Source organism: Typopeltis vanoorti, chromosome 20 (assembly GCF_054136105.1).
Source record: "Typopeltis vanoorti isolate ZY-2024b chromosome 20, IOZ_Tvanoo_1.0, whole genome shotgun sequence".
Taxonomy (NCBI): domain Eukaryota; kingdom Metazoa; phylum Arthropoda; class Arachnida; order Uropygi; family Thelyphonidae; genus Typopeltis; species Typopeltis vanoorti.
Window position 1 is genome coordinate 44100818 of NC_143568.1, and position 19822 is coordinate 44120639.

Consider the following 19822-nt stretch of genomic DNA (forward strand, 5'->3'; position numbering starts at 1 on the left):
TTTCTACTGAAAAAATTTATACTGAAATTCATGCTCTCACAGGGATTTCAGTACTGTTATAATCTACCTACTGTTTTTAATGACCTATATTTTTAATGTAAATGGGATGAAAGTTTACCAGATTGCTTAATTCTTAATATAAATAAGTGAATTAGCTTATTGTTTTGGGTTTTTTTTTCTTCTTTATTTTAGACTCTAACAGAAGAAAAATTGCGAGAAGAATTGTTAAGGCTGCAAGAAGATAAAGACAAATATCAGAATAGTGCAAAGGTATAAATTTATATACTTTTTTTTAAAAAAATATTTATTATCACTTTTGTATTGAGGCATGTTTGCAACTTATGGTTGAGCTTTGTTATGGGCAGAGGTAGGGATTGAGGAAAGATGTGATCACTAAATTTTTTCCCCACGAGTTTTATTATTTGCTCAAAAATAAAGTGAAATAAAGGTTTTTACAACAGAAATCTAAAGTTGTTTCTGTCATTTGAAGGATATCATCAGCATTTAATTGGAATATGTAACTGTAATAATTACAGATCTTATCTGTAAGTTGGACTTGGGCATTGAATTGGAAATAGTGCATTTGCTCCATGGCATAATTACTTTTTGATTATTATATTAATCAAGTGGATATTAAATCCAGCATTATTTCGAGGAAAAATGTAGAAACTATAAACATTTCCTACGAAATTTGGCCAAAGAGCTTATGGGAATACACTCGCTGGCATTTACAAGTTGCCCTAGCACGGCCCATATAGAAGACATGATCGCTTTCCCAAGTGTCCATATATTCGCCTTTTATTGGTCTATTTTGATAAGGTTTCACAGGCCTGACAGCTGTTTTGAACTGGTTGGTTCTCCTCAGAGACCAGGCAGAAACCTTAAGAGAGCAAAAACTCTCGTTCACTACTAAAGAACTCAAAGTGTTGGAGAGGTGTATTTTTTGTAAGCAAACTCTCAATCAGTGCATAAAAGTATTTACTAAAATGAAGATCCAAAAGGCTTCAGTCCAGCAATGCAAATTTGTGTGAAACATTATCAAAATGGACCAATGAAAGGCAAATATATGAATGCTTGGGCAAGTGATCATGTCTTCTATATGGTCCGTACTAGGGCAACTCGTAAATGCCAGCAAGTGTAAGCTCTCTGGTCAAATTTCGTACGAAACTTCAATAGTTTCTATATTCGGCTTTGGAATAATGCTGGATTTAATATCCACTTGATTTATGTAATTTTGCATTGCCAAACTGAAGCCTTTTGGTTCTTTATTTTAGTAACTCCTTTTTGATTTTACTCTGTTGCATCAGGTGGATTATTCTGAATTACATTCGTATTAAGAATTGATACCAATTATCAGTTCTTGAGGTGTATTATTAAATATTATTGAAATTTATTAATTTTCATATTTATTAAAATTAATAAATATTATTTTCTTATCATTCTGTGTTTTCATCAAACCATGAAAATAAATAACGTATACTGTGAACAAGCCTTTCCACACATTTGAGAATACTTATTATTATTATTATTATTATTATTATTATTATTAAAAGAGCCCTCCAGGAAGTCAAACTCATCCAGGGAGGCTACATACTACTCACACCAGCTATCATATATTAAACTTTTAAGGCTTCTTAAGACATCATTACATCAATCTTCAATATAATAGAATGTTTGCTATAATTTTGCTTTTTTGTAAACATTGGCATATTTGATTCAGATATAGAAACTCTGATTTTGGCATTTTCTTTAATTTTACACGTGTGTAGAGGCTTAAGTGCTGTGAGGACATCATGTTGGAGGCTTAATGGATTTTTTACAACACTCACAAAGAATTAAAATAGAATTTAATACTCCTATATTTCGTCCTAGTCACTAGGACATCTACGGGGATTTCAAAATCAATTAATGTAACATATGCACAAATAACAAACAATACTAAGCCCAACCACGTGGGTGACACTAAAGTCCTATCTAGGTAGAGCGCCCTCTAAGGGCAGTAGTAGGTGGCCTGGAATGTAAGGTGGGAACTCTGGTGATGAGTGTTTCCCAAATCTTTGGAAGCTTAATGCAACCATATTTATTGAGATTTGGTTGGTTTTTGAGAGCTGCTGCTGCTTCTAAGAAAAGTCTCTCTTTCTTGAATTTGCTGTGGTGGAGCATGGTGGTTTTCTTCCATGATACTCTGTGGGTGGTGTCCAAAGCATGGTCAGCCAAGCCTGAATGGCCATAGTTGTGTTTGAAGATGTAAGACTTGTGTTCCTCTAGACGGATGGATGCTGATCTGCCTGTCTGTCCAAAGTATGCCAGCTTACAGGAACAGGGTACTTTGTAAACTCCAGGCAGAGAGAGAGGAGGGAGCTGATCTTTCGTAGAAAGGATAAGGGTAGCCAGTTTGCGGTGGGGCTTATATGCTGTGCGTAGATTGTACTGTTTTAGTATCTTGGCTATTTTTTCAGAAGTGCCACGGATGTAAGGTATGGTGATGGCATTTTTAAAATCTTGTTGACGAGAAGGAAGGGGAATGGGGGAGGAGTTGATTATTTTTTTGATACTGTGATCACTGTAGCCATTAGAGAGGAAAGTGCTGTGTATGTGGTTAAGCTCATTAGTGAGGGCGGTTCCACTGGAACAAAGATTGTGGGCTCTCTTGGTAAGAGTTTTAATAATGCCATATTGTTGAGAGGGGTGGTGGTGGGAGAGTTTGTGAATGTATCTGCCTGTGTGTGTGGGTTTTCTGTATACGGTGAAGGTAAGTGTATCATTAGGCAGGCGTGTGACTAAGGTGTCTAGGAAGGGTAAACAATTGTTCTTTTCCTTTTCCATAGTGAACTGGATTCTTGGATGGAGACTATTGAGATGACTGAGGAAGGAGTCTAACGTGTCTGGGCCATGAGGCCAAATAGAGAACACATCATCTACATATCTTAGCCAGATAGAAGGTTTGAGTGGGGCTGAGTCTATGGCTCGTTTTTCGAAATCTTCCATATAGAAATTGGCAAGGGGGGTGAGAGGGGGGAACCCATGGCAGTTCCCTCTATCTGCTTGTAGATTTTGTTGTTCCAAGAGAAATATCCAGAGTTAATGGCAAAGGAAAAGAGATCTAAGATGTCAGAGGGAAAAACGTTTTCTAAGAGAGATAAGGTGTCAATTAAGGGAATATTGGTAAACAAAGAGGAGATATCAAAGCTTACCAATATGTCTGTCTTCTTCAAGGTTAAATTTTCTGTGAGGGCTTTAAAGTGGGTCGAGTTTTTTATATAGGAAGGGGACCTTCCGGTGAGGGGGATCAGAGTGTTGGCCAGCTGTTTAGATAGTCTATAGCAAGGTGCATTGGTAGCATCTACTATAGGCCTGAGTGGGGAATTGGGTTTGTGGATTTTTGGTAAACCGTATATTCGGGGGGGGGGGGGGAGCGGAAAGGTTTAAGTTTTTTCGTGACATCAGGGGGCCAGGAAGATACTTTTTTGAGTAAAATTTTTAAGTTTCTTAACTTGTGTTTTTGTGGGGTCGTGTTCTAGCGGGATGTAGGTAGCGCGATCGCGGAGGATAATATTCATTTTTCGCTTATATTCACTGGTATTAAGAACCACTGTGGCATTACCCTTATCCGCTCTGGTGATGACGATACTTTTTTCTTTACGTAGTTTCAGGAGAGCCGTGCGTTGGGCATATGATAAATTACTTTTTGGCGGAGAAGAATGCGCGAGGATGTTGGCTACGTCAAGTCTGATGTTGTTGGTTATCTCCGACGGTAAGCGACCGATTCCACGTTCGACGTTCACCATTACGTCAAGTACCGGCACTTCCTTCGGAGCGACGGCAAAATTATGGCCGAGGCAAAGAGCGCTGACGGCATCGTCGTTGAGCCTTTTGGAAGAGAGGTTTATTACTGTCTGGAGCGGTTGAATTTGTGGTTGTGGTTTGTTTTTCACAAGGTTGCTAAATTTCTTGATATGTTTATTTTTAATTTTTTGGAATTCTCTCTGTGCGGAAGTTTCCGAAATGCCAGAAAGAATCGACCAAAGTTCAGGGTTAAGAACGGTGGAGAGCTCGGAATGTAAGGAGCCAATGGCGGCGTTCATTACTGCGAGGGTAGCACGTGTAGAGGCGATTTGCTCGCGGAGTAATGCCTGGCTAGCATTACTTCTTAATACCAGTGAATATAAGCGAAAAATGAACATTATCCTCCGCGATCACGCTACCTACATCCCGCTAGAACACGACCCCACAAAAACACAAGTTAAGAAACTTAAAATTTTACTCAAAAAAGTATCTTCCTGGCCCCCTGATGTCACGAAAAAACTTAAACCTTTCCGCTCCCTTCCCCCCCCCCCCCCCCGAATATACGGTTTACCAAAAATCCACAAACCCAATTCCCCACTCAGGCCTATAGTAGATGCTACCAATGCACCTTGCTATAGACTATCTAAACAGCTGGCCAACACTCTGATCCCCCTCACCGGAAGGTCCCCTTCCTATATAAAAAACTCGACCCACTTTAAAGCCCTCACAGAAAATTTAACCTTGAAGAAGACAGACATATTGGTAAGCTTTGATATCTCCTCTTTGTTTACCAATATTCCCTTAATTGACACCTTATCTCTCTTAGAAAACGTTTTTCCCTCTGACATCTTAGATCTCTTTTCCTTTGCCATTAACTCTGGATATTTCTCTTGGAACAACAAAATCTACAAGCAGATAGAGGGAACTGCCATGGGTTCCCCCCTCTCACCCCCCCTTGCCAATTTCTATATGGAAGATTTCGAAAAACGAGCCATAGACTCAGCCCCACTCAAACCTTCTATCTGGCTAAGATATGTAGATGATGTGTTCTCTATTTGGCCTCATGGCCCAGACACGTTAGACTCCTTCCTCAGTCATCTCAATAGTCTCCATCCAAGAATCCAGTTCACTATGGAAAAGGAAAAGAACAATTGTTTACCCTTCCTAGACACCTTAGTCACACGCCTGCCTAATGATACACTTACCTTCACCGTATACAGAAAACCCACACACACAGGCAGATACATTCACAAACTCTCCCACCACCACCCCTCTCAACAATATGGCATTATTAAAACTCTTACCAAGAGAGCCCACAATCTTTGTTCCAGTGGAACCGCCCTCACTAATGAGCTTAACCACATACACAGCACTTTCCTCTCTAATGGCTACAGTGATCACAGTATCAAAAAAATAATCAACTCCTCCCCCATTCCCCTTCCTTCTCGTCAACAAGATTTTAAAAATGCCATCACCATACCTTACATCCGTGGCACTTCTGAAAAAATAGCCAAGATACTAAAACAGTACAATTTACGCACAGCATATAAGCCCCACCGCAAACTGGCTACCCTTATCCTTTCTACGAAAGATCAGCTCCCTCCTCTCTCTCTGCCTGGAGTTTACAAAGTACCCTGTTCCTGTAAGCTGGCGTACTTTGGACAGACAGGCAGATCAGCATCCATCCGTCTAGAGGAACACAAGTCTTACATCTTCAAACACAACTATGGCCATTCAGGCTTGGCTGACCATGCTTTGGACACCACCCACAGAGTATCATGGAAGAAAACCACCATGCTCCACCACAGCAAATTCAAGAAAGAGAGACTTTTCTTAGAAGCAGCAGCAGCTCTCAAAAACCAACCAAATCTCAATAAATATGGTTGCATTAAGCTTCCAAAGATTTGGGAAACACTCATCACCAGAGTTCCCACCTTACATTCCAGGCCACCTACTACTGCCCTTAGAGGGCGCTCTACCTAGATAGGACTTTAGTGTCACCCACGTGGTTGGGCTTAGTATTGTTTGTTATTTGTGCATATGTTACATTAATTGATTTTGAAATCCCCGTAGATGTCCTAGTGACTAGGACGAAATATAGGAGTATTAAATTCTATTTTAATTCTTTGTGAGTGTTGTAAAAAATCCATTTAATTTTACAAAATGTGCAAGAATACTTCTAAATTTAGTACTAATGGGAAGTATGAACACCTACTCCTAAAAAATGTGTTTTTTTCAATCCCTATACAGTTGACCCTTTAACAATACAGGTCCACTTATGCACTGACTTTTTTCAATAAATATATTAGAACATTTTTTGGAGATTTGCACAATTTGAAAAAACTTTGGACGAACCACGTAGCCTAGAAATATCTCAAAAGTTAGGTATGTCATGAATGCATGCAAATATATGTAGATACTAGTGTATATTATTATTTACTACCGTAAAATATGCACAAATCTATTGTAAAAAGTTAAAATTGATCAAAACTTATGTACACAAACACTTACAGACCATGTTATTTATTTTCATGGTATTGATGACAACACAGAATGATAAGAAAATATTTATAAATTTATTTGCAAAATATCAGCAAATAAATTAATAAATATTATTTTCTTATCATTTGTGTTTTCGTCAAACCGTGAAAATAAATAACATGTACTGTGAACAAGCCTTTCCACTTTCCACACGTTTGAGAATACTTATTATTATTAAGAAAGCTCCAGCTATCATACTTATTCTTGAATTTATTCACACTGCTTGCACTCACAACATCCAATTGGAATCCATTCCAATCACGTACCACCCTCTGAGAGAAAAAGCTAGTCCTCACCCCTTCTTAGTGGACTTCATTCTCATCTTCCAAGGATGTCCTATCATCCTGTCCTTAAATTGAAAAATGTCATTAATTGAAATCCTGTATGACCCTTTCAGAAGTTTGTAAGTCTCATTCATATCTCCCCTCTTTCTCCTGTTTGTTAGTGTCTGCAGTCTACAAATTCTCAATCTGTTTTCATAATCAGTATTCCACAATCCTGATATCATTTTTAACACTCTCCTCTGTACTCTCCAATATATCAAAATCACAACGGAAACTAGGAGACGACCTGCACACAATAGTTCAAGTGAGGTCTTATCAAAGCCTTGTAGAGGCAAAATAACATCCTTATTTTATATGTGAACGTTCATTTCAGCATTGCAATTATCTTTTGCATTGTATTTGCAATCTTTGTCACATGACCCCTGAACTTCAACTTCCTATCTACTAACACTCCAAGATCCCTAGCCTCGTCACTTTCTTCTAGCCTAATCTGACCAATATCATACGACATTTGATATCTAATCATGCCAAAGTAAATGACTTGACATTTACTGACATTGAACTGACACCCACAATTCCAGCCTATTCAAATCATTTTGCAAGTACTGCATATCAGCAGCATTCCTGATTATCCTAACTATCTTTGCATCATCAGCAAATAACTTGTTAAATTCTTCCCAATATCATTAATGTACAGATTGAATAACAGTGGACCAAGCACTGATCCTTGTGGTACACCACTTTTTTTTTTTTTTAAATCTTTGTACTGGTTATCGGCAGTACTACCCTTACATCACGTCCAAGCTTGATATTGGCCTAAGTCTTTACAAGTGTTTTACCCTATGCCTGTTCTAGTTATCATTGTAGTCATTCTCTAGTGGCACCATGCCACCAGTGTGCCCTGTAGGGCCCTCAAAGAAAGAGCTTTTATATCCTTCTGCGTAAGCCCAAGCTGTTTTAAGTCCTTATAACTATCTGCACTCCATACGCCATGTAAAGAGATGGTGGCGCTGGTAAACCTTGGAGTTGCCCCATGCTCCTCCCGTATCTTACTAACTAGATCTTGGTTATTTTTATAATAATTTACTTAATTATTATGCCCTAGGCTACTGGGCACCCTGTTCCCACCACCTGAGCATCAACTACCCAAACATCACCATCTCTTTTAATCACTAAGTCTGGCTTACGCAAACTCACAGAGGTCCTATAATGTGGTTCCACCGCAGTCTCCCAACCTTTGTTCTTAAAGCGGTTGTTCAGAATGGAGACCACGGCATCATGCCTCCTCATGCGGACCCCATTGGTGCGGAAGCAACACTGGGCTATATGAGACAATGTCTCACTGAAGTGGCAGCCAGCCCTACAGTTGGAGTCGTCACTACCCCATCGAGCTGTGCGGGCTCGAGTAGGCAGGGCATTGATCCTTGTCCTAAGGTCAATATACTTGAACCCAGGAAGGAGTCTGGTGCCATCCCTTACCCAATCATGCTGGGAAGGCACCAGATATGACGCTTTTAAAGGAGCACCATCTACAGAACAGTCCAACAGAGATGGCCCATCTCTTGTGTTCTGCGGGTGCTGACTCGATTAAAGTACCTTGATAATGGGACCAGCCTTTATCCTGCCTGAAGTCTTCTTGTATTAATGGGCTATAGAAAGCCTCTCTGCAGATGGGAGAAGAAGATAGTGCTAACTGCGCGATTCTTCGCAGGTGTGGGATCAGCCATCTAAGTGATGGAACCCCAAGCCCACCATCCTACACCCTTGCACTTAAATATGCAGTAGGAGTGTCAGGTGGCAGTCGCAGCCATGATCTGACGGCTGAACAGATAGCCCTGTCCATTTGGGACAGTACTGAGATATATGTCCTACCAAGCTCCAACTTGTGGTAAAAGCGAGGTAGGAGATAGTAGGAAAGGAGAAACAGTCTTTGCTGTGGCTTGAGAGGAGCTTTCCTGAAAGAAGCAATCCCAGCTTCTAGGATAGAAGGGGCAGAAGACCTTCCCTTTGGGAGAGGGGGGGGGGTGAACATGATACCGAGGTATCTTCACTCTTCCAGGATGGTCAAAACATGCAACGGCCTCCCGTACAGGGAAAACTCTATAGTCTTGACCTTAAGCTTCTTGTCATGACCAGAGAGGACAAGAGCTAAAAAGCAGGACTTCTCTACATTAATAGAAAGGCCTTGAATAGAAAAGAAGTCAACTGCCCGGTCAAGGAGTTCCTGCAAGCCTATCTTAGTACAGGCTACGAGAATAAGATCGTTCGCAAAGGCCATAGCATTAAAGGAAGAAGCGCCTAGAGAGTAGCCTATATGACTAGGAAGAGAATGAAGAAAGTCATCTATGACACAGTTAAAGAAAAGGGGAGATAGAGGACTCTGGTGAACACCCTGCACTGCAGGAATAGAAGTTGCACGGGACCCTGTAGTGATAGTGATGGAGCTACCCAAGTATAGCTCCATAACATAGGAAAGAAAAGGTTCTAGACATCCAGCAATAGACAGCACTCAAAGGAGAGCAGGAAGGGAGACACTATCAAAGGCCTTTTGAAGTTCCAGAGACGCCATATATAGAGGCATAAGGTGGCGTCGGGAATCAGAGAGAAGAGAAGAAAGAAGATATATATTCTCGGCACAGCCATCCAAAGGGACAAAAGCTCTCTGTCTATAATCATGCTGTATATGTTGCTGAAGTCGTTTAACTAATATTTTATGATAGAGTCTAAGTAACACGGGAGATGGTAATAGGTCTAAAGTCTGATGCACAGCTTGAAGTTTCTTTCTTCGGAATGAGGATAGTTCTTGAAGCACGTGAGTATGGTGGTATTACTTTACTGGAAAGGAGAATGCAATCTGAGAATGAATACCTTATGCAATCTACTGGGACTATACACAAATGTGTATAATCCCAGTAGCTATGAAAAGTATTTATTACCGATGTTAAATCTTGCAGACTCGCATCCCCGGTATACCACTTTTTGATATCTGTCAGTCAGCAATCCTCTTAATATTATTATTATGTGACACCTCCAGGGAGTCCAAAAACTCATCGAGGGAGAGTGTACCAACAGCATCGAACGATTGATCCCCTCCAACTACTAACCACACTCAAACTTACTTAACTTTGTGTGTGAGCCATTAGTAGCAGAGACTTTACCAATCGACCAACATTTGCTGGCATCCATGCTAATATTCAAACCCATTTTCTCCAATTAATGCAGCATTCTACAATGCTATATTCTGTCAAAAACCTGGGAAAAATCCAAAAGCATCATGATGTATCCATTCCCATTCTCTAGTTCAGTGGTAACGTTGTTATAGAATGTGAGCAAGTTACTAAAACATGACCTTCCCTTAGTAAACCCATGCTGTTTATTGCAAAGTAGAGATTCACTGTCAACCCATTTCTGAATGCAAGCCCTAACCAATTTTTCCAAAATCTTCACCACCACTCCTGAGATACTAATTGGTCAATAGTTGGATACATTGGTCTTTCCACCACCCTTGTGCAATGGAATTACCACACGTTCCTTACATTCCTGCAGAATCTTCCCTGTTATGAGACTCATGTTAAAGAGCTGATTAAAAGAATGGCCAGTTCAGCTGAACACTCTTTTAGCACAAGTGCTGATATCCCATCAGTCTCTATTGCTGAATTCTATTATTCAATGTCTGCAACAGCGCCAATATCTCGTTCTCATACACCTGCGTTACTTCATCTAATGAAGAAGTAACAGTGAGCTCAATGTCATATACACCAGGTTGATAGCTTATAACAAAATGGGCATTCATTAGTTGAACAACCTCTTCTGCATCTGTAACCCTCACGCCATCTGGATTTATAAGAGTTATTCTTTCATATTCATTCTTTCTTTTACTTGCAACATATCGTTAGAATTTATGTGGATTGTCTTTAGCATGCAGAGCCAGTTTCTTTTCATAACCAGGACTTTGCTTTCCGTAGAACAGTTGTGACTATTCTATTCTGCTGCTTATAACGTTCATAAAGGACATCATACTTATGCACACGGTATTCCTTCTACATCATGTCTTTTCTTACAAATCTCTTGCTTAATAAGATTACACATCCATTTGAATCCTACTATGTTTATTCTTTGAACTCTCTGGACACATTTTTATATCGCATCATTCAAGTGTTGTTTTATTATTATTATTATTATTATTTCGGGCTACTCCAGGGAGTCCTTAGACTCATCGAGGGAGGGGCCCTAAACATCATGTCCACACAACTATTCGACATTCTCACAGTATCTATCATACCTTGCCTTGAACTCGCTCACTGTCATGTCACCCACAACAGACTCTGGCAGCTTATTCCACTCATTTACCACTCTAAAAGTAAAGAACCCAGCTCTAACACTCCTGCTAACCACACTCTTGCCCAGCTTCCATAGGTGTCCCCTAGTTCTCCCACCACCAGTCCTGATCTCAAAAATATCCTCTGAATTAATCCTATAGAATCCTTTTAGCAATTTGAATGTCTCAATCATATCTCCCCTTTTCCACCTATCAACTAGTTTCTGCAACCCACAAATCTTCAACCTGTTCTCATATGGTTCATTCCATAGACCTGCTATCATCTTAGTCACTTTCCTCTGGATCCTCTCCCCCTTCTCAGCATCAAGAAGGAACCGAGGTGACCAAATCTGGGCACAGTAGTCGAGATGAGGTCTTACCAGGGCTCGGTACAGAGGTACAATAACTTGCTTGTCTCTGCTCATCAAGGTATTTTTCAACAACCAAGTGAGTTGATGAGCTGATTTAGCTACTTTTGCAATGTGCCCCCCTAAACTTCATCTCCCTATCCACCAACACTCCCAAGTCCCTAGCCTCATCAATCTCTTGGAGTACAGTTCCACCAATGTGGTATACTGCTGCCATCTTTTCACCCCAAAATGCATAACCTTACATTTTGTCACATTAAATTGACATCCATTCTCCTTAGCCCACAACCCCAATCTATCTAAGTCATCCTGCAAGACTTTGACATCTTCTGCATTCACTATCGCCCTACCCAACTTTGCATCATCAGCGAACAAATGAACTGTTCCACTTAGATCCTTCCCTATATCGTTAACGAACAGATTAAACAGCAGTGGTCCAAGAACAGAACCCTGTGGCACACCACTAGTCACAGGCTGTCTTTTGGACTCTACTCCTAAATAAACTACTCTTTGATATCTCTCCATCAACCAACCACCTATCCATCTCACCAACCCTATATCCATTCCCATATGTTGTAGTTTACGGATTAGAATTCCATGTGGTATCCTGTCAAATGCTTTTGCCAGGTCCAGCAGTATCACTGTAAACCATTTCCCTTATCCAGTTCTGCCGTCACCTTGTTATAAAACTTGAGCAAGTTACAAAGCCATGCTGTCCCCTGTACAGTATCTCATTTTCATCAATCCATTCCTGTATTTTTCCCTTGACTACTTTCTCCAAGACCTTGACAATGACTCCTGATATGCTGATCGGTCGGTAATTTGCCACCATAGTCTTGGATCCTCCTTTATGCAGCGAAACTATTTTCCCCTCTTTCCATGCCTTCGGGACTAAACCAGACCTGAGACTCAGATTAAACAACACAGTCAAGGGCACTGATTATTCCTTAGCTGCTTCACGCAAGACCCGTGCCAGTATACCATCCAATCCCACAGATGTATTCACATTAAGGTTCTGTAAGAGACTATTCACCTCCACTTCATTCATCACAATTCCCGTATAAACTAATGGTTCCTTCATTTTTTCAATGTCACCACCTGGATGATATACTTTTGCAAAGTGCGCGCTCAGTAACTCCACTATATCGACTGGTTCAGTGACCTCCTTACCATCGTCATTTCTTAAAATCATTTTGCCATGTACAGGTTTTTTCTTGCTTGCAGCATATTGAAAGAACTGTTTGGGATTCTCTTTTGCTTGCATAGCTAGTTTCCTTTCATAATCGGCTTTTGCTGTTTTACCACACTCGTTACCCTTCTGGTCTGCACTTTATACCATTCATGTGCCTGCAGGTCACCCCTTTCTTTAAATTCCCTCCACAGTTGTTTCTTTTTTTGCAGCTCAAGCTTAATGGTGTTATTCATCCATTTAACCCCTACTTGTTTTACTATTCGGCCCCTAGGTACACAATCAGCCATAACTCCTGTAAATGCTCCTTGACCACTTCCCATGCTCTATCGACATCAAGCCCTTGCAGTTGTACATGCCATGGCACTGATCCAAGCAATCTCCTAAGCTTGTCAAACTTGCCAGCACGGTAATTCCACATATACCCTGTCTTAATCAAAAATTCCACACCTTTAGCCACCTCCCAGGTCAAGACCTTATGATCACGCTCACCAATAGGTGGCAACATGGTCATATTCATTACAGTCAAATTGTGAGATGCTATTACCAGGTCAAGCACTCTCACACCCTTAGTATTTTCAATTACATGCTGTCTCAGATAGTTAATAATTGAATAAAATCTATTTCCTTCCTCACATGTGTCCTCTCCTCCTTCCAATCAATGTTACCATAGTTGAAATCCCCCATAATAATTACCCTCCTTCCACTCATTTCATCAATTTGTTTATGCATACTATCTCCACCATCTATTCCATCACCTGGTCTATAGGAGCACCCAACTGTATATTGTTTTAAATGCCATGCACTGTCAATATTCTCCCCATCCAGCAACCGATCCCATTCCACTGAACTCAGTATACTCCTCAGTTGGTCATAATTTCTTGCTTTGTAGTTCAGCATGTAACCATTTCTGAATGGAATATTCATAAACTTGGTCACTTCCCAAGTGAGTAGTGCATGATCACTTCACCAACCAGAGGCAGAATAGTTACGTCTTTAACTGAAACGCCCTCTGATACTATAATCAAATCTAACACTCTTTGCCTTCGAGTTCCTTCTGTCACATACTGCTTGCGGAAGTTGTCCTGCAACAGCTGAATAAATACGTTTTCATTCTTCTCACGAGATTCTACTGCTACCCAATCAATATTTGGTTAAATAAAGCCTCCCATTATGATTACTCTTTTTGCACTCTTTTTTTCTATTTGGTGATGCATTTCTTCATCACTAGCAACCAATCCATCAGGTCTGTAACAACAAACCTCGCTATGTACTTAGTCTTGTTAGATTCAACCTCACACCTCACAAGATGGCTTCAAACTCACTGCCACATGAAATATTGTTTTTAGTAGTAGTAATACAATCCTTATAGACTGTATATGGTGCCATTCGCAGTCAAGATAAATGTAAGCAAACGTAAAGATGCAGTATTAAATCATAACTGCATAAAATTAACTGTTATTGATTAATTAATTAGCATAAAATAACAATTTTATAACAACAGTTTTGCTCTCTTAAGGTTTCTGCCTGGTCTCTGAACAACCAACCAGTTCAAAACAGCTGTCAAGCTAGTAAAAATCCTAGTAAAAATTCAAATGGACTAATAAAAGGCAAATATATGGACGCTTAGGCAGCACCCATGTCTTTTAAGTAGTTCAAGCGAAGGCAACTCAGACATGCTAAGGATTGTATTCTAAAATTTGATTTTAGAATATAAGGATTGTAAAGAGGGGTGCTTAAGGGTCATAGCTGTATAACTGAGAGGAGACCTCCACATAGCCTTTAAAGGAATGCGGAGAACCGACCAGGGCTTCTGACCTAATGTCCAATCCTCACCTTCTCGTGGTGCACCCTGTTGGGTATCTACATGGATACTGAACGAATGAGGATGGGCTGACAATATGGGATTTAGCCGACCAAATTGTATTCTTAATGGTTCAACCAAAATAAAAAATGATGGTACAACATGACAAAATTTCATGCTGGCTGGGGCGTCGCCTGGTTAAACAACGCTCCCGTTGTTTTTCCCAGAGAACCAGGGCGAACAGCAAAAAGTCAGCTACTGGAACAAATCTGAAAACAAACCCCAACTCAACATCACCAGAGTTAAAGATTGGTACTATCAACGTAAGAAGCCTGAATGGCAAAGAAATGGAGCTAGCTGAGGAATTAGATAAGTACCAGATCGACATAATAGGGGTGACTGAAACAAAAAAGACCAAAACTGGTGAGATCTTTCTGAGCAATAAATACAAAATGTTATATTCAGGCAAATGACAATCAAGGAAAAGGAGTAGCCATTGTATTTAACACTAAATATGAGGCTAATCTTTTTGAATAGCAGGCAGTCTCAAGTAGATTAATGTGGGAAAATATGAGAATGGGGAACTGGACAATGAGACTTATTTGTGCCTATGGTCCCACAGAAGGTTCTACTAAGGTAGAAGTGGAGGAATTTTTTGAGGCTTTAGAAAAAGCAACTGACACAATGAAAAAGGAAAAGTTGGTTCTTGTTGGGGATCTAAATAGCAGAGTAGGAAATGATTGTGAGACATACAAAAATATTTTGGGAAAATTTGGAGAAAAGAGCAAAGCTAATAATCATTGCAAATATCTGTTGGATTTGTGCTCAGGACATGGACTTGTTATTACTAACTCCATTTCTGACAAAAATGTGCAGAAATTCACATGGAGAGAAGAGGTAAGGAATAAGAAAAGTCTCATTGACTATGTTATTGTTGATAGTGATGTTTTCTCCCTGGTGCAGGACACCAGAGTGTACCGAGGATTTGAAATGGGAAGTGATCACTATTTAGTCTTGAGCAGGATAAAATTGAATTTCATATTGAAAAGAATAACATGTAAGAAAGTTTTAAAGCGAATAAAAGATGAGCAGCTGTCAGATGTGAACTGTAGACTAAAATACACAAAGATTATTGAAGAAAAAATGAAAGAGTTTGAGAACAGGAATCAAACCTTGGAGATTCAGTGGCAAACTCTGAAGAAAACATTGATTGATTCTGCCAGAGAGGCATGTGGTGAGGCTGTCTGCAAGGATAAAAAAATCAGAACTCCCTGGTGGACACAGGAAGTTAAAGAGGCAGTGAAGGAAAAGAAGAAAGCATATCAAAAGTTTCAAATAAGTCAGCCTGTGCTCTTAGAGAATATAGAGACAAATGCAACAATGCTAAACACTGTGTAAAACTAGCTAAACAAAAGTCATGGGAGGACTTTGGCAAGAATATAGAAAATAAATATCAAGAAAGTGACAAAATACTCTGGAGGTTGTTGAAGAAGCTTAGAAATGGAGGAAAGAGTGCTGTAAAAGGAGTTAGAGATGATAAAGGTGACATGAAAATGGAAGAAAAAGATATCCTTGAGGTATGGAGTAATTACTTTGAAAAACTGCTAAATGAAACAAGCAGTGATGACAGCACAGTGTTAAAAAAACACTGCCCAGGCATGCAGTCAGGAATACATATCCATACTTGAAGTAGAAAAAGCCATCAAAGCCTTGAAATGTGGAAAGACAGCAATGAGTAGATGATATTCGACCAGAAATGCTGAAGTATGGTGGTATAAGAGTGTTACAGTGGTTGCACTGCATAGTTCAGAAAGCCTGGACAGAGGGACGAATTCCCGATGATTGGAGTAGAGCTCTCATAGTACCCATATATAAAAAGAGAAATAAAACTGAATGTATGAATTACAGAGGTATTTCCCTGCTGAGTGTTCCTGGCAAGATCTATGCAAGTATACTTGAGAAGAATTGTGGAAGAAAAGCTTGGTGAAGAACAAGTTGGATTCAGGCCAAATAGAGGCTGTCAGGATCAGATTTTCACTTTACGACAAATAGTCGAGAAAGCATGGGAATATAAGAAAGATCTGTATTTAAGTTTTGTCAATTTGGTAAGGGCATATGACAAGGTGCCAAGAGAGAAGCTATTCAATACGCTGCAGTCATATGGTGTCAATGGGGCATTATATCAAGCAATACTTAGTCTTTATTTGAGTTGTAACTCAGCAGTTAGAATTGAAGGAAGTACAGGAAGATGGTTTAATGTTAAATCTGGTGTGAGACAAGGATTTACATTATCCCCTCTGTTATTCATTATCTATATGGATCGCATTATGAAGGAAAGTGGTATTAAACATGATATCAAAATTGGAGATGTTAATGTCAGCTCTTTGCTTTATGCGGATGATATTATACTTCTAAATAAATCCGCTACAAGTTTGCAAGATTCTCTGACCAGATTGAATAGCTTTTGTAATAGATATGGTATGAAGGTCAGCAATAAAAAGACAAAGACAATGAAAATAGGTAGAATCATTGAAAATGTCAACTGCGTTGTGAATGGAGAACCTGTGGAACAAGTAAAACATTTCAGCTACTTAGGCACGATTTTTATTGAAGATGGTAAATTAAATATAGAAATAGACAACAGAATCAGCAAAGCTGGTATGGTGGGAAGTCAATTGAATAAATTCATATGGAATAAGAGAGAAATTAGTCGGAACATTAAATTAGCTGTATACATGACAGTGTTCAAACCAGTTTTAACTTATGGATCTGAGAGCTATGTCAGAAGTAAAACACTTGACCAAAGACTAGATACTGCAGATATGAGAGTCCTGAGAAACATTATAGGCGTGAACAGAAGGCTTCAATGGCAGTATCATATTAAAAACGAGGATATTAGGAAAGAACTTGACATTGTCAACATCCAGGAATGCGTTAGCAGAGCTAATCTCAGGTGGTATGGACACTTAAACAGAATGGGCGAAGAAAGATTAGCAAAACAAGTGTTCTCTGCCAAGTTGGCACCAAACGACCCAGAGGAAGACCAAGATATAAGTGGATTGATACTGTACAAAGTGCCTTAGACTATATAAATATAAGATCTGATAATGTTGGAGTCTTGACAAGTAACAGACTGATTTGGAGGAAAATTGTAGATAGAAGTTAGTAATGATGTAATTTTTTTCATGTAGTTCTATCATATCCTGTATACCCCTTGAGGGTACATGGCAGGAATTTGATGATGATGTTGAGGATTGTAAAGAGCCAGAATGAAACCTTTTGGCTGTTTCTTTAGTAATTTTATAACGATTCATTCATTAATGTGTAGGTTAGGCCAGTGGTGGCGAACCTTTTTATGTGCGCATGCCAAAAATTTACCAGTCAAGTTGCTGACATGCCATCCAGTTTTTAATAGGGGAAAAATTAATAGAAAAGGAATCTAACTTTATTTATTTACTTATAAATTTTTAATATATATATTTATTTATATATAAATTTATAATATTATTCAGTGTAAAATTGATTATTGCATTATTAAATTGATTTTAATGATGTTGGTTTGAAAAAAACGATAGTGAGAAAAATATTTATGCATCGTAATTCACCATAGAAGTCAGCTAAGCAGGGGAAGCAGCAGAAGGATGTCAACTTGTCTGCAAAACACTTACCATATTTACTCGAATATAACATGCACTTGTGTATAACTGGCACCCCCTGGTTTTATTTTACGAAAAAAGACATTAAAAGGTTTTGCATATAGCTCGCACACGAAAAATGTTTGAAGATATTCATGTCGAGGCGATAGTAACTCACTCCCTGCGATTAATAACATGCCCTCCCCAACAACTATTATACTGCAGACACAAGAAAAATTAATAGTTTTATTGTATCCCTGAATAAGGTACAGAGCCTTTTGCAGTCTGTGTAATATATTTCTCAACAAATAGTGCAATTACAGATAGCTGGAATAAAAACGGTGCTAACTAATGAATCACATGCCCCCCTCTCACAGAAATTATGTTGTATAGACTCGAGCAAAACCATATGTTGCACTGGAAACACAGCATCTAACTAAAAACTATTGTGCAATTTTTCAATTACATGAAATAAGTGTTTGTTTTATTGCATTTGAAATTCTCGATGTCATTATGACAGATCACAAACGCTAACTTCAAATAAAATTTTACCACCAATTGAAACATGCCATGTAATGGGTGTGTGAGTTAGTCTGCCAGTGTAAACAAGAGCAATAAAATGCAACCAAGGGTTGAAACTTTATGTGAGATGAGCTCGCTAGTAATGAGAAGTTCCATCGGAACGACACCCTCTTTGTGAATTGTTAAAAGTAAGAAATATATAGTGAATGTTGTTATGACTGTTTCAGATGTTATGGAATTCGGTTGAAGTGAATTAGCATTTCAACTCAACATTTGTCGGTTACCTTTGACTTTAGGTCATGCGATCTTTTGTTAATCCCACACCAATCATATGTACATCTTCATAGCTACTCTCTGGTGTAAAACAAAATTTAACTTGTACGTATTGTAACAATTCAAAAAAAAGATTGAATAATTTTTATAAATTATGCATATAAAAGGATACTCCTGTAAATCGTTGACGTGCCAGTAAAATTCTTGGGCGTGCCATAGGTTGTTCGCCATCTAGGGGCTAGGATACCATAAAGCAGTCATGTTGCTTCTTCATTATCATTGCATGAATTGTGATACCTGTAAATAAATATGAACTTCTTTTTTACATTATCTTTCCATTATTGATGTCTAGTGTTGGCAATACATATAACATCTACAGTGTTTTGTATCATATAAGACAATATTGGTGTAAGTACTGTGACAGACAGACAATTCATCTTGTAAACAGACAATGTAAACTTACAGTATCAATAAATACAGTAGTGTAAATGTGTTTTGTCTTCCTTATGATTTTCTTAGTAACATTTTCTTTTCTCTCGCTTATTTTATTGTAAGAATACAGTATATAATACACATAACATACAAAATATGTGTTAATCGACTGTTTGTTATCGTAAAGCTTCCAGTCAACAGCAAGACTATTAATAGCTAAGTTTTGGGGAAGTCAAAAGTTATACACGGATTTTCGAGTGCATGGGGGCTCACAACTCTAGTCCTTGCATTGTTCAAGGGTCAACTGTACTTTGAAATTTCCTTGCTAAAACATAGTAAAAATTAGGCGAGATAAACTTGCTTTGTCTGACTATTCTTTGCATGCAGTACACATTGTTCTTTTTTTTATCAACTGTATACACAAGAGGTCACAAGATCTAAAACACAATTGTGCCATATGTGAATAAGTAATAAGAATGAAAGAAAGAAGGAATCTAGGAATCTGTTATTGTACTTTTTGAAGAGCTGGAAAGTTTCCATTGGAGAAAATGGCATGGGAAGACCATTTCAAATTGGTAAAATCTAACTAAATGGTTGGCCTCCAGATAGTAAAGAAGTTGGCTATGCCCTCTGTTATTTTTGAAAAGATTTTAAGACTGTACTATTGGAT

At 38.8% G+C, this 19822-nt stretch overlaps 1 protein-coding gene across 3 annotated transcripts in view; it reads left to right on the forward strand.

Annotated features, from left to right (window-relative positions):
- Positions 1-19822, forward strand: part of Slmap (Sarcolemma associated protein) — a 545241-nt gene that overhangs the window by 145798 nt on the left and 379621 nt on the right. For all 3 annotated transcript variants that reach the window (XM_090409867.1, XM_090409869.1, XM_090409868.1), the window contains exon 7: positions 193-270. In XM_090409867.1, coding sequence (XP_090265993.1) covers positions 193-270 — 78 coding nt within the window. The remainder of the gene's footprint in view (positions 1-192; positions 271-19822) is intronic.